The following is a 14,287-nucleotide window of genomic DNA, read 5'->3' as shown; positions in this document are numbered from 1 at the left end:
TTTGGTTACGGTTTCTCTTTTAGTAGTTTTCAAAAGGCAATAACAGGGTTTTAGTTTACATACAGGTGGCAGAACTGCAGCTGCCAGCCATTATTCTTAATCTTCCTGTCACTAAAAGTCAGAACAGGCAGAATTAGAGCCTGTGAGCATGTCTCCTAATCTATGAATGTTAGAGTGCTCTAAATATGAGAGTGAAGGATCAAATTAAATGATTTTATACTGAAAGGGGGTCAACTGGACACTTGAATTTTATTTTTTTATTTTTAATTTAAAAATCAGGAGTTGCAAAACATAAGGTTGTAGAAGTAGAGTGAAAGTAAGCTGATTTAACTTTTGAACTGAAAAATCAAAATTTGTACGTCACTATAGCAGCCTGTACAGTAGCTCTAGGACAATTCTAAAGCGTTCGGCTCCGTGATCGCAATTTGCGGGCAAAATCTTGCGATTCAGCTCGATTTGCACTTGTGATTCCCATTCAATAGAACGAGAATCACAGCGCAATCACCCCCGAAACGCTGCAAGCAGTGCGTTTGCAATTGATCAAAATCGCAAACGCTGCTGTGTGAATGTATCCATAGGGATACTTCAGTAGCAGGGCTTTGCTGATCGCCCAATGTGAACTTGCCCTTACCATAAGCTCTGCTTTCATGATTTCCCAAAGAAATTTACAACAGTTTTACAGTCAGGTATGCAAATCTAAGACTAGAGCTGTTTCACACTGCGACTTTCCCGCAATTGCGTTTGTGATTCTTGTTCAGTGCAGCGCAATTGCTGCAGAATCACCACCTGTGTGAAACAGCACTTAGTACACAAAAGAAAGGCTTCAGGCTTACACACAGGTTTACTGAGCACTAACAACCCACTGTTTGCTAAAATTACTCCCTTTTGAGCCATATTACTCATCCTGCAGTGGAGAGGCAGGCATTCTTTCGGGCCGGTTCACACTCGGGCGATTCTTCAGCGCTTTGCTGATTGCCGGCGATCACCAAAGCGCTGCTACAATGTATCCCTATGGATACAGTCACACTGCAGCGGTTGCGTTTTCGATTAATCGCAAACGCACTGCATGCAGCATTTTGGGGGTGATTGCTCTGTGATTCTCATTCTATTGAATGGGAATCACAAGCACAAATTGGGGCAGAATCATGAGATTTTAGTTAAAATCGTGATTGCAGGCTAGCGGCGCTCTAGGCGCCGAGTGCAAACTAGCCCTTACTCTATCATCACCAATACAGTGGTATGATGGTCAGCAAAACATGACCAACATCATCAAAACCTTTAAATTCTCTAATTTACTAATGTACCTACGGGGCTCATTGATCATTTTAACCAACAGAGAGCATGAAGTGGTAACCAAGGTATATTCTCAATATACATATTGTGCAACACATGTATTTTGACACACGCAATGCTCAGTGCTTTGATGTACACTTTACGCATGTTGATATGTGCAGTTTAATAGAAGGATGTTCCTAGTTAATTCATTTTTCTATATTCTTTTTCCCCCACTATTTTTGTTTTTTACTTTAAATACACATGGTATAAACTGAAGTTATCAAACATTGGTACAGCTCTATGAAGCTTTCTGTAGTACACATATGCACAACCCAAATATTCAAATAGGATTTACAATGTGTTCAACTCTCCAAAGCGTTAAATTAGGTAATGAAAGTCCATATTCACGAAAAAACCTAATTGATACTCCAGTGGTTCCAAGCATGTTAAATTAAGTTAGACTATTACTGAGGAGCCAAGTAGAACATCTATGTGATGTTTTATGTGTAGATTCTTCACCTCAGAGGCCAGATGAACGCTACTAATTAGACCTATTAATCATGGTGAGTGATCCTGATCAGGGAAAAAATGACAATGTGTGATTAGCCATGTGGTGGCCTGTGTTTAAAAGCTGTGTAAGATGCAAACTTCATTTTGAGATGTTACTCATTAGAAGCAATACATATAAAGTTATTATTTATTTGTGCTCTGAGCCAAACTTCAGCTAATCCCGTACTTACAGCCAAATCCTCAATTAGTTTCTCCTCAAAGGAATTTTCCTCTGTTTCTATCCAAAATTTCTGATAACCATGGAGGAAGAGGTTAATACAACGGTGCCTGGCAGGAGGTGAAAGTGGGATCAAGAGGGGTACAAAAGAACATAACAAAATAAATGTTCAAGTGACTCATGATTAGTAGGGTTTGGAATCTTGTACAATTCAGGAGCTCCTGATTGGTCAGCACATGATTAACAAAAATAGTCCAAATAATCCCTTGGATTCATTAATAGTGTGCACTAAAAGTAGTGCATCAGTAGGTGTTGCTTGTTTTATTTATCGGAGGAACATGTATAATGTCTGAATGGAATGTAACATTAACACCTGCACCAAAAGTGCAGTTTCTTGCAGGTGTATATAGACTTATTCTGCATAATTTTTAAAAGCCCTTTAATTAACCCGTAGAAACAGCTAGGTGTACATAGTCCCACTGCAACTCAATCCTGATTGAATAAATCTTAAACATCTGACCAATCAGAATATCTTGTCAGAATTGCACAAGCCAATGAAAACATCACATCATGGCTGGGGTGGAGTACTTGTGTGCACAAGGACAGGTGTAGCCACAAGTTACATTACCGTTAACACGAGTATTAGACTGTCATAGTCTGAGTTCTCATGTACTTTTTCCAGCCATATACGTTGGTAGGAGCTCAGGAAGAAATTGTTAATTTTGTGTCTGAAGAAAAGCATACAGGTTTTTATTCAAGCGCCAGCAACACAAGGAAAAAATTCACAAATATTAAATGATTTCTTAAAACAGACGTAAACAAAAAAGAAAAGGAAAAAAAAATTAAAAACTTTGCATTGAACATGATTTGAAACAAACTACATTCTTATCCTATAACTGTAGAGGATAAGAATTTCCTGATGCAAGTAAACAAACATAAGGTCAATTACATTTGGATGCATTTTATACATAAAAAGATGTTGCACATGGATATATTGTGGCACAGGTTCTTATGCAAGGGCAGGCTAGTGTTTACGGGATACACCTCTGTTGAGGCAGCCATTGGCATAGGGTTTACCTATGCCATTGCAGACTGGCTTTGGAACTACCAGGTTATTATGCCTATATTGGTAATCCTATTTCATCCTCTTTCTGAGATCACCTGTCTCTAAGGTTTACCTTCCCTGCGGAGTCTTTTTTAAGCACATTATCTAAGAAGCTCCACAGGCAAATTAATAATAACTAATCTGCCCTGCCAAGAAACCAGTTTTGACAAACGTGGCATACACAGTAGTTTCCAACTTACTGACAGACATTAGATCATAGTTAATCAATCTAGTAGATTTTATAACTAGTCTCACTGTTAAATGTAAAGGAAGCGAAAGTTACACGGAGGCTGCCATAATTATAAACTTTAAAGGATACCAGAGCCCAAATCGTTCTATTAAAAAAAATATTGTGCTGGTGGGAGGGTGTCAGCGTTCACTTACCGCTTCCACAGCTGTGTTCCTGGGCCCATCCTGTCTCCCGACCCGAGCGACCAGTATTTAAATACTGGGTCGTGTGTGTGCAGTATTTCCATCTCCCCTCTGACTGCGCTCTTCCATCATCCCTAGATGTGCCTGTTAAGTCCTGTCTGCAGGCGTCCTGGCGTGTGTGCTCCACAGCCCTCTAAAGCGTCTCCACAGCAGGAATGCAGAGGGATGTGGAGCGTGCGCGAATATGACTAGCAAGGTCAACTTTTTCAGGTTTTTTTTATACATGTTGCCATTTTTGTGACCCAAAGTCTGCCCTACTGTAAAAAAAAAAACTTGCCAACCTCATGTCAACCTAATGGTGGCCATACATGGTACAATAAAAACGTTCGATTATCCCGTTTATTCAATCTAAATGATCGAATTGAATGAAAGTTGAAAATATTTTTTCTTTCGATCAAGAAATTCGAACGATTATCCCGTTTTTTCGAGAAAAATCAGATCGGACATGCTGGAAAAACCTTTATATTCGATCTAACGGAATAATCGAACTAAATTATCTAATCGAAAAAAAATGAAAAATTGTACCATGTATGGCCACCTTAATGTAGCCAGTAATGATCCAATCTTTTTCATCCAATTTTACCATTTCTATCTAATATAAGGGAACTGCCTACATTATCCATTCAATATATTCACTCAATTTACTCTTATACTACATGGATTTGGTAAAATTTGGATGAAAAAGATTGCATCATTAGTGGCCACCATTAGCAATGTGTCCAGCTCTTCTGGGAGCTGGGCCAAACAGCCAGCTTCCTCCTCTGGCCAGCATTTTCAGTGGAAGTTCAAGCTTGTACATATGCATGAGCCAATGTCCTTTTACACAGGTGCGTGCAGCCACATGCTCATCTTATTCTCTCTGGCCACACCGCTAGCAGCCAGAGGGGAACTGGTAGTTACAATTAGTAAGTGGCCAATTGGGCACTCTATTACAGCCAATAGGCTGCTGGGAACTGTAGTCCCACCTCATTGGTCCCTGTCCTAATAAAAGCTCTACCCCTGTCCGGTACATCTGGCCCATAACAGCATTTAGTTATTAGAGATGGCCCGAACCTCCGATTTTCGGTTCGCAAACCGCGAACGCAAACTTCTGCAAAAGTTTGGTTCGCGCGAACGTTCGTGAACTGCAATAGACTTCAATGGGGCGGCAATTTACAATTTTGAAATACATGCTTAATTTATTTCCAAAAACTCTAATCAGGAAGTCGTCTCTTGTATGTAGGGACTAGGGATAATCAATGAGATGCAAATATTTTTGAGTTTATGCAAATGTATGTAAATGTGTATGCAGCTTGAAAATGGACTAATCTAATTTAAACCTGGGTGGAACTTGGTCAATTTTCAAGCTGCATAGATTTGCATAAAAATGTATATACATTTGCATAAAATGTGATATTTTTGCATCTCATTGATCATCCCTAGTAGGGACTGGTCAGCACAAATTAAAAGCTAAATTTAGAGCAATCCTAATTATCTACAAAAACATACTAGCATGAGAGGTACATAGATTACAAGAAAATGTGTGGCCTATACAACTATACAGAGCCAAATGACCAAATTTCAATATACTGTTCTCAACAATAATGATTATCTGATTGAACAGAGGAGTAAACATAGACATAGCATGTACTGAAAAATAATTATGGCAATAATTGTGTTTGACAACCTCATGTGCCCTATATTGCTGCTATTTGTTGAATAGTGTCTATTTAAGTAGTTCGATTCTAATGTCTAAAGCTTTTGGGCCAACAGAACATATGTATGGGTGCAGCCTAGATTTGCACCAGATTTTCTGGTTGAACTCTATGGACGTAGGTCTTTTTTCAACTCAACTATGTAATTATGCAGTGTATTGTAGTTCCAAATAAAAAAAAATTGTCATTTGTTTAAGATGGTGCTGGGTATACCATACTGTAGCTTCACAATAACAATAGCCATTAATAATGTACAGTCTGCATTGTGAGCATAGGCTAGCTGAACACCATGCTTAGAACCTTCACATAACTATTTATGCCATAGTAATCCATATTTTCAATATACATGTGCAACTCAATTTATGCATGAATTCATATTGTGGCATACATGACGCACACATATCTTATGCATAGATTCATGTATACCTTTCATGCATATCTCAGACGTATGCATGTAAAGCTCTGTTGGAAAACTTTAGTCATTGCCACATGCTGCCTGTATCCACTTCTCTGCACGTCACGTCAGTAGCAATTAACAATAAAGCTGTCTATGACTGCATACTGAAAACATATTGGCCTACACTGTGGCAAAATCTCTGCTAATGCCATTATAGTTTGTCAACAAACATTCATATGTATGTGACAAAAAAAGTGTTGGTGATGATTTATTAGCCCTTCATAACGTGTACATTTTAACATTTACATTTTTGCTTTATACCTAACACAGTGGGAAGTTCTGAGAAATCTTTGGTAACAAATTACTTTAATACAATTATAATAGACATTATAGAATATTGACAGGAACCCCTCTCTCAGCAGTATATGACATTGCACAAAGTGAGGTACTGGACAGACTGGCATGTTAACTCCTAGCAAAATTAACAATATTTCACACAGCTCAGTCGTCCTGCATGTTTACCAATGTAAACAGTGTGTAAACATGACTGAATTAATAGCTTTAGGCAAATAAGTTCTGAACAATGCAAAATGCAATCTGCAATGTCAACACAACAAGGCATAGGAATAAAGCGCAGAGCTGCATGTTGGGTTATTCCATAGCAAAGATCATTCACAGAAGGACACCCAAAGCCAATAGTAGCTTCAGGCTCCAAAGTAATGACAAAGAAATAAATAGGACACATCTCTTGAGCCTAACCTTGGCAGGTTGTACAGAGGAGCCATACGAAAACAGGCCACAACGGCTCGTTTCCTCTGCTTCGACAGGAGCTTGTGCCAGACAGCTTTCTTAGATCTCAAGGGCTGCTCCACCTGTGGTGAAAGTGTGGAAATCAGAGCTAATAGTCATTAAAGTAGGACATAAAAAAGGACAATTCCCTGTAGATACTTCAATGAATGTCAATGAAAGTTATATAAAGGATCTTCTTCAAAGAGGCAGATATCTCCTCTGCTGGCCTGGGAAATGGACTTGTAACCCACAACCAGGTGTGGATAATATTTCAAAACAATGTATGTCAGATTTTTTCATAGATATCTAAATAAGTTAACTGCTTTAGTTTCACTACAAATAAACATCATGGCAACCACAATTGCAAAAAGGAGGGTAGGAGGCACCAAAGAACATTAACATAATGAAAACACATAAAACAGTGAAAACCATTTGCCTTTTTAAGAGCAATCACATGACAAATATTAGGCACTAAAACCCAATAGGTGAGTTCCACCTCATCAGGTGAGATTAGTGTAAACCCAATCAGCGTGCAGTGTGTGAGCACCGCTATAGAGGATTATATGACTTATGTTTAGGTTTTAACTATATTACAATTTGGGTGGCACCAGCTTATCTCTTCTTTGTTGTTTTAGATTCATTTTTAGTCTAATACCCTAGAGGGTTTCAACATTTTTCTTGGAGAGCAACCAAAGCTACAACTTTCTATCATGAGACCCAAAGAGGGAGAGGTCCCAGTTTTCCTTATATGCCTATGTTATGGATGCTAACAGGCAACCAATTCTTGTAAATAATATTTCACAGTTCACCAACCCTTTACTGCTCTGTTGGCTCCCATTCTACTGGTCTTTTTTCTTCAAGTCCTGTTTGCTACCTATAAACAGATGATAGGGATTTGTACCTGTTCAAGATGGAAGACAGCAGCAGAGATTTTCTGAACACGTTCCACAGCTTTCTCTTGATCAGTTTCTTCACTTTTTAGAATATCCTTGTATAAATTCAGCTGCCATTTCACGGCAGGGTCTTCAGACTGGCAGCACAGCAGGAGAAAGAAAAGGTCAGCGTTCAAGGTTTTGAGGTCAAGTGGAGACTGGGTAGCACAGAAGCTTTGTCTTAAATACAAATTTGCTAACATCAATTAACTTTCAATGAGGGAAATCAAAGATAATTTGTACAGCACGAGCGTGGAACAGTAAATTAATTGGACCCAGGTGTGTGTCAAAAAGATGTTTGAAATAAGAGCTGGTAAAGTGAGCAGCTCTCCAGCACTGTGTGTTACAGGTCGCAGAATTGCTGTTAAAAAAAATAATAATCATGTAAATGAATAATTACAAAGTGTTTAATCATCTCTAATGTTCATTCAAGTGGAGCCTTGTTAAACACTGCTAGACATGATAAGATATGCCAATGTCCAAGCAACTGAAACAGCAAGCAGTATGTTGAAAAGAGCCTGGGCAGAATGGCTGGTGAAGTTCTGCAATCAGTTGATCTAGCAGAAGTACTCACCCTCTCCAGTAAGTGGAGGTTGCTGCGCAAGTGGTCTTTAACTTCTTCATCTGTGTCTTTCTGCAAACAGGATTTTACAAATTAGAACAGTATCTTTACAACAATGTATGAGACAAACATATCAACCACCAGAGTAAAGATGTGTTCCCTTTTTTCCTATAAAACATAGCAGGACCAGTGGCAAACAGGCACTCAGAGGTATGAAGCACCCTCGCCTTGCAGCACTGGGTTCCTGCATTGAATCCAGGCCAGGACACCATCTACATCACAGGTGACGAACTCCAGTCCTCCAGGGACAAATCCATGCCAGTGTTTAGGATGGACTGAGAAATGGAGAAATGTGTTCTGCCTGATGAACCACACCTTTCCTGATTAAGTCTCATCAGTTAGTTTCAGCTGTGCCAAAAACGTGTGAGGAACTCAGCCCTCGAGAACGGGAATTCAACACCGGTGATTTACATACAGTTTGCACGTTCTCTACGTGTTTGTGATGTGGGAGGAAACAGGCGTGCCTGCCCAGAAGAAACCCACAAAAAAACATAAATGATAAGTTAAATGTATTCCACCCAAAACTAGCCTTTGACTATGATCACGGTAAGGATAAAGAGGCGCCCTGGTGTATATAAAACTCATTAAGAACAATATAAAATTGAAAAAAAAATGAGGTGGCTTACCTCTATATTTAATTATTTGTATAGACAAACGATTTTTTTATTTAGCACAGAAAAAGTGTTTCTCTGGCCTAACTTCGCTTCCTCAGGCCAATAACAGTGCCTAAAACAGCAAATTTAACAATCATCAATACATGTTATTTTTCTAGAAACAGCATGCATGACAAATAAATGCAAAAATACTTAATATTAAAATGCAAAATCAGTTCTATAATACATAATTGAAGTTGTACGATAAATTATATTAGATGCAAAAGTATATATGTATGTGTTCAAGCATATGTGTGTGCATTATGAGCACACACCTATCTATGCAAAAACCATTGTGTATAGTGTATACATTTGTATCTAGTATAATTTATTGTACAACTTCAATTATCTATTATAGAACTGATTTTGCATTTTAATATTAAGTATGTATGCTTTTATTTGTCATGCATGCTGTTCCTAGAAAAAGAATGTATGTATTGAGCATTGTTAAATTGCTGTTTTAGGCACTGTTACTGGCCTGAGGAAGCAGAGTTAGGCCCGCAAAACGCGTTGCTTGTGCTAAATAAAAATCCTTTGTCTATACAAAGAATTCGTTTTTGAGGTAAGCCCCCTCATTTTTTTCAATTTAAATTGTTCTTAATGAGTTTTATATACATTAGGGCGCCTCTTTATCCTTATTGTGCTTATATAGCCCCTACATACCTTGTTGGAGGGGTTGAGACAGACCACATGTGGTTTTTTACCACAGTGGACATTGTCACTTTTTACCAAGGAGAGCGACTGTATCCAGGTCTGGCTGGGCCACCCTGAGTGGAGTCGGGTTTCCTGTCTCTACCTGCTTCCTGTGATCAGTTTCCCCTCTGAAACTCGCTTTTGTGAGTAGTACATGGACTTCACGTTTTTGGTACCTTCTGCATTTAAACATACTGCACTATGGGGCTCCCATTTTTTGTGTCCTGTGTCCTATTCCCTAAGGGCCCTCTCACACTAGAGGGCTTTTTGGCATTTTAACGCCACGGCCATAGTTGGCGTTTTCCAGGGTAAAATGAAAGTCCATAGACTTTCATTTTACCTTTCATACTTAACGCTGCATTTTGGAGCCTTGCGTTTTGAAGCTACCAGGAGCTTTTTTAGGGCTGACTGCGGCGTTTCTCATTACAATTGATAGAAATATGTTGGCGTTAAAACGCCTTCAAAGCGCAGCGTTTTAGCTTTTTACCGCTGCCTGTAGTGTGAAAGAGCCCTAAGGTGTCAAGACACCCCTACCACTTCACTTTAAATATGCTGTACAGTTGACTAGGGATAGTCAATGAGATGCAAATTGTTCCAGATTGATGCAAAATTATGCAAATTAGGTATGCAAATGTATGCAGTTTAAAAATGGACCAATCAAATCCCGCCAAGGAGACACTGGTCCAATTTCAAGCGGTATAAAGTTGTGTATACAATTTTAACAATCCTGTATTAACTGATGTGAATTATTTGTATGCCATTGATAATAACTACATATGACTATAGACCTGAGGAAGGGCAACACCCAAAACATGTTGTGTGCTTCTGTATGCTGACAATACAGTCTTTACTGAGCCATTTGTGTGACTTCTCCGTTTGTTATATTATGGAAGGAATTAGATTGTGAACCCCTCTGAGTGACAGTTACTGATAAGACTACATATGGTACTATGTAAAGCACTGCGTAAGATAGTAACAAAAAAGTTTGGTTGATAAAAGAAATCTGTCCAAGTTCAACCAGAAAGAAACAGTATATCACTGCCCTGGACACACATCCCAGCTGATCCATGCCAGCACCATATAAATATTGAGTAAATAAAAAAAATGGAAATGGATGAATATGTATAGCCTTTAAGACAACATTCAAACTTTAGTTCTGTGTTTGGCTGTAATTCAGTTGACAGTGATAGCTGCAAGGTTTCACTGCACACAATGATAAACTTTCATGTGCTGCTGTCCAAGGTACTATTCTTGATGCTCTGAAGTGAGAAGAATATGGTTGCCATATTTATTTCCTTTTAAACAATACCAGTTGCCTTGCAGTCCTACTCTATTTGGCTGCAGTAGTGTCTGAATAACACCATAAACAAGCATGCAGCTAATCTTGTCAGATCTGACAATAATGTTAGAAACACCTTAAATGTATATGCTTGTTCAGGGGCAATGGCTTAAAGTATTAGAGGCAGAGGATCAGCAGGACAGCCAGGCAACTGGTTTTGCCTAACAGGAAATAAATATGGCAGGCTCCATATCCCTCTCACTTCAGTTGTCCTTTAACCACCTTAGCGGTATGGACGAGCTCAGCTCGTCCATCACCGCCGGTGGCTGCCGCTCAGGCCCTGCTGGGCCGATTTGCTCGCTGTAAAAAGCAGCACACGCAGCCGGCACTTTGCCAGCCGCGTGTGCTGCCCGATCGCCGCCGCAGCGCGGTGATCCGCCGCGTGCAGCGTCGAAAGAGGGTCCCCCCAGCCGCCCGAGCCCTGCGCAGCCGGAACAAACAGTTCCGGCCAGCGCTGAGGGCTGGATCGGAGGCGGCTGACGTCAGGACGTCGGCTGACGTCCATGACGTCACTCCGCTCGTCGCCATGGCGACGAGCAAAACGAAACAAGGAAGGCCGCTCATTGCGGCCTTCCTTGTTACTGCGGATCGCCGGAGGCGATCAGAAATATGGGTTAGGAGCGCCCTCTAGTGGGCTTTCATGCAGCCAACTTTCAGTTGGCTGCATGAAATCGTTTTTTTTAATTAAAAAAAAACCCTCCCGCAGCTGCCCTGGCGATCTTAATAGAACGCCAGGGTGGTTAAAGAAAATATACATCTATAAATGTAAATGACTAACTTTTTGTATGTTTTGTTGTTTGAAATAAGATAGTTTCACCTCTTGCACAAAATAACAGTGTGGCCATCCAGTGCTATTGCAAAGGTGTTTCTTAATAGGTACAGAGAAAGCAATTTATTTGATTAAGCCAGAGATTATTGGTGTTCATGCTGACATCAATCATAAAGCAGCTTAGCTGTCAAATATAAAGGGGGCTTGTTCATTTCTAGGTTTTGCAACTTTATATGAACACTATGCAAAAATACTTCCACCACCGACACAGATTAATCACACCATAAAGATAGAAATGCAAATGTGATATTTGTAGGCTTTGCACATCCCAGATGATAAAAGCATTTACTTGCAGTCATCAGCAATTCAGGACGAAGATAATTTGTGTATAAATGAAGCAGAGGAATGAACATTTTTTTCCATATACATGTGTGACAGTAAAGATTCTGGATTCACCGTTGCTAGAACATTAAGAAACAACAATCTCTGTAACGTTGCTTTACTTACAAGGCTATATCTGCTCTTTGCAAGTGAAATGAGTTCCTGGTCTCCTGGTGTGCACTTGTTTAACCCGATGGGTAACATCTTTTTCAAGGCAGCCACAATCAGGGAGGTCTGTATGGAGTAGAGGTCTCCTCTGCGCTTCATTCTCTTCCTCTCCTGATCCTGTCCTCCAGACTACAATAGGAACACCATTAAGATATGGTTAGGAACTCAAAAACATGTCAAGGACTAAGAGGAACAGTGAAGATTGCCTATAGTAATGCAATAACTTCCTTGCACAAACATTATCACAGGGAAAGAAAGCAACATTTAATACATACAAAGGAAACAACCAACTCTACTAAAACCTTCATTTTAGCTTTGGATAGAGTTGAAAAAGTTACATCATCTTGCAGGTTCATACGTTGCCAGTGTCCCCATTGAGGAAAAACATATTTCCTTCCTGCCCAGACAAAGGCAGAAAAAATTTTGAAACCACAATTAAAAAAAAGTTTATTACTGCAGAGTAGGTAAAATAACCTCTGCCAGGTTTTTACTGCTGTTGATACACGTCCTTCCCTGATGACACTATGGATTCAGATCAAAGAACTTGAACAGCCACAGAAATGGTCATTTCTTTCACTGCTACGAATCTATTTGAGTCTCAGTGAGTTCAACAACAATGATGTAGTGTTTGGTCTTGCTGTGCAACCCCTATGTGAACAAACACCTGGCAAAGCAGTGCAAGAGATAGTACTGGAAACGCTTTAACATTTCACTCAGGTCATCAGCTCTACAAGTCAGGTAATTCCCAAACAGATGCCAGTTTCCAGGAGAGAAATAGTAGATTCTGAAGCTGTGGCCAGGTGGTTTGCACTAAAAAATTTTTATTAAAGAATGCAGACCATGGCAGAGAAGGTCTCAAGTAGTAAATACATTAGCTTAAGTTTTCCTATAATTTATTTGTCACAAGGACAGAAAGTAATATGTCAGCAGTTAGAAAATAATAGAGGTTCTAATGCCCTCCTCCACCACCCTATCCAAAACAAAGAAATACTGCGGTGCAGAGTTGGGTTTTAAAGCAAAGTCACAACCCCTAAGTGGCTCTCTTGGTAAACACGGACATACGGGAGGAAAACTGGTACTTGGAACAAAGAGAGGTTACCAACAGCAGCCAAGCAATTCTACCATTTATCACATGCAATTTAGAAGACAAAACCAAATGTAACAGATATTGGATAGGACACCCTTTTCTGTGCATCAGTTTTCACTCTTTCCTCCAGTGAAACATTTGACACAGTACTTATTACTGTAAACCACCAATGCAACAGTGACACAGAAATGAGCTAAAAGTTTAGGGTTACTTTTATTATACTGAAGAAGAGTACACACATTTACTAAGTGAAAAAAATCCAGGTTCGTGTGTCGACATTCAATACATTCACTTACATTACATCATATAAAGGAAAATGGAAATACATACCTATAGGAAGAAGCCACGTTGAATGTATGTTGGGTAGATATAGTCATAAAATAACACAGTGGTATCCAGCAAGAATTCAATTCAGAACTCTTCACATAACTTATTTATATCCACTTTTTTTATTAATTTGCTGCACTTACCGTACACTAAACATTATGTTGCAGACATATGTTGAAATCTAACCAATAAATCTCTGAATGCTCATATCAAGTGTCGAGCCACACTTATACAGTCAGAGACTTCTGAATTAATGTCAGGGTTGTGTTTCAGTCATACGTGCGTAATTCAAATTTTACATAATTAAAAAAAAATACATTTCCATTAAGGACAATGGACACTTCTATAATTGTGTTTCACATGTATAATTCTGACCTGGCTTGCAACTTGTGGAAGTGTATGAAAAGATCAGCTTAAACTAATTTAGCTATATCTGTCTACACAGGTCAAATGGCAGATGAGATTATACTAAAAAGCTCTGTAATGTGCTGCCAAGTCCAAACCACAGATCAAATTTCTGTAGAATACAACATCTCAGTCAGCCTCTTAGAGTTCTAAATCATATTCAGTCTTGCTAAATAATTTAGGTTTGTGCACCGTATAAGCACTGTAGGTTTATAAGAGGCCTAGCTTTCATACCTTGAGCATTATCAATACACCTGTAAGGCTTCTGCTATTTCAGAACAGCTTGAGTAATTCAAACAAAAATAGCTGATCTGGCATATAATTTAATTACAAATGTGTGAAATTTAATGCCCCAGCAAACATTTTCCAGGGCCTTGTTTGGTACTTAGTTGCAGAGCTTGTTTGATTTGCATAGGAATTCTTTAATAAGCTCATTTAAAAAATTAAAATACCTTGACAGGAGCCAAGATGCTGGATACCTCATGCACCAGA

The 14,287-nt window shown here is 39.2% G+C and overlaps 1 protein-coding gene across 12 annotated transcripts in view; it reads right to left on the bottom strand.

The window, feature by feature from the left end:
• The window catches only part of RYR3 (ryanodine receptor 3), a 1,134,733-nt gene that overhangs the window by 251,951 nt on the left and 868,495 nt on the right, over positions 1 to 14,287 (bottom strand). For 9 of the 12 annotated variants that reach the window (XM_068253938.1, XM_068253930.1, XM_068253933.1 and 6 more), the window contains 5 exons: positions 11,935 to 12,105; positions 7,926 to 7,985; positions 7,321 to 7,449; positions 6,390 to 6,502; positions 2,631 to 2,730 (listed from right to left, as the gene is read on the bottom strand). In XM_068253938.1, coding sequence (XP_068110039.1) covers positions 2,631 to 2,730; positions 6,390 to 6,502; positions 7,321 to 7,449; positions 7,926 to 7,985; positions 11,935 to 12,105 — 573 coding nt within the window. Of the gene's footprint in view, positions 1 to 2,015; positions 2,113 to 2,630; positions 2,731 to 6,389; positions 6,503 to 7,320; positions 7,450 to 7,925; positions 7,986 to 11,934; positions 12,106 to 14,287 lie in introns of all 12 variants that reach the window. The other 3 variants (XM_068253931.1, XM_068253936.1, XM_068253941.1) reach the window with 1 other exon arrangement.

This window comes from Hyperolius riggenbachi, chromosome 9 (genome assembly GCF_040937935.1).
Source record: "Hyperolius riggenbachi isolate aHypRig1 chromosome 9, aHypRig1.pri, whole genome shotgun sequence".
Taxonomy (NCBI): Eukaryota; Metazoa; Chordata; class Amphibia; order Anura; family Hyperoliidae; genus Hyperolius; species Hyperolius riggenbachi.
This window is presented reverse-complemented; position numbering and strand designations above follow the sequence as displayed.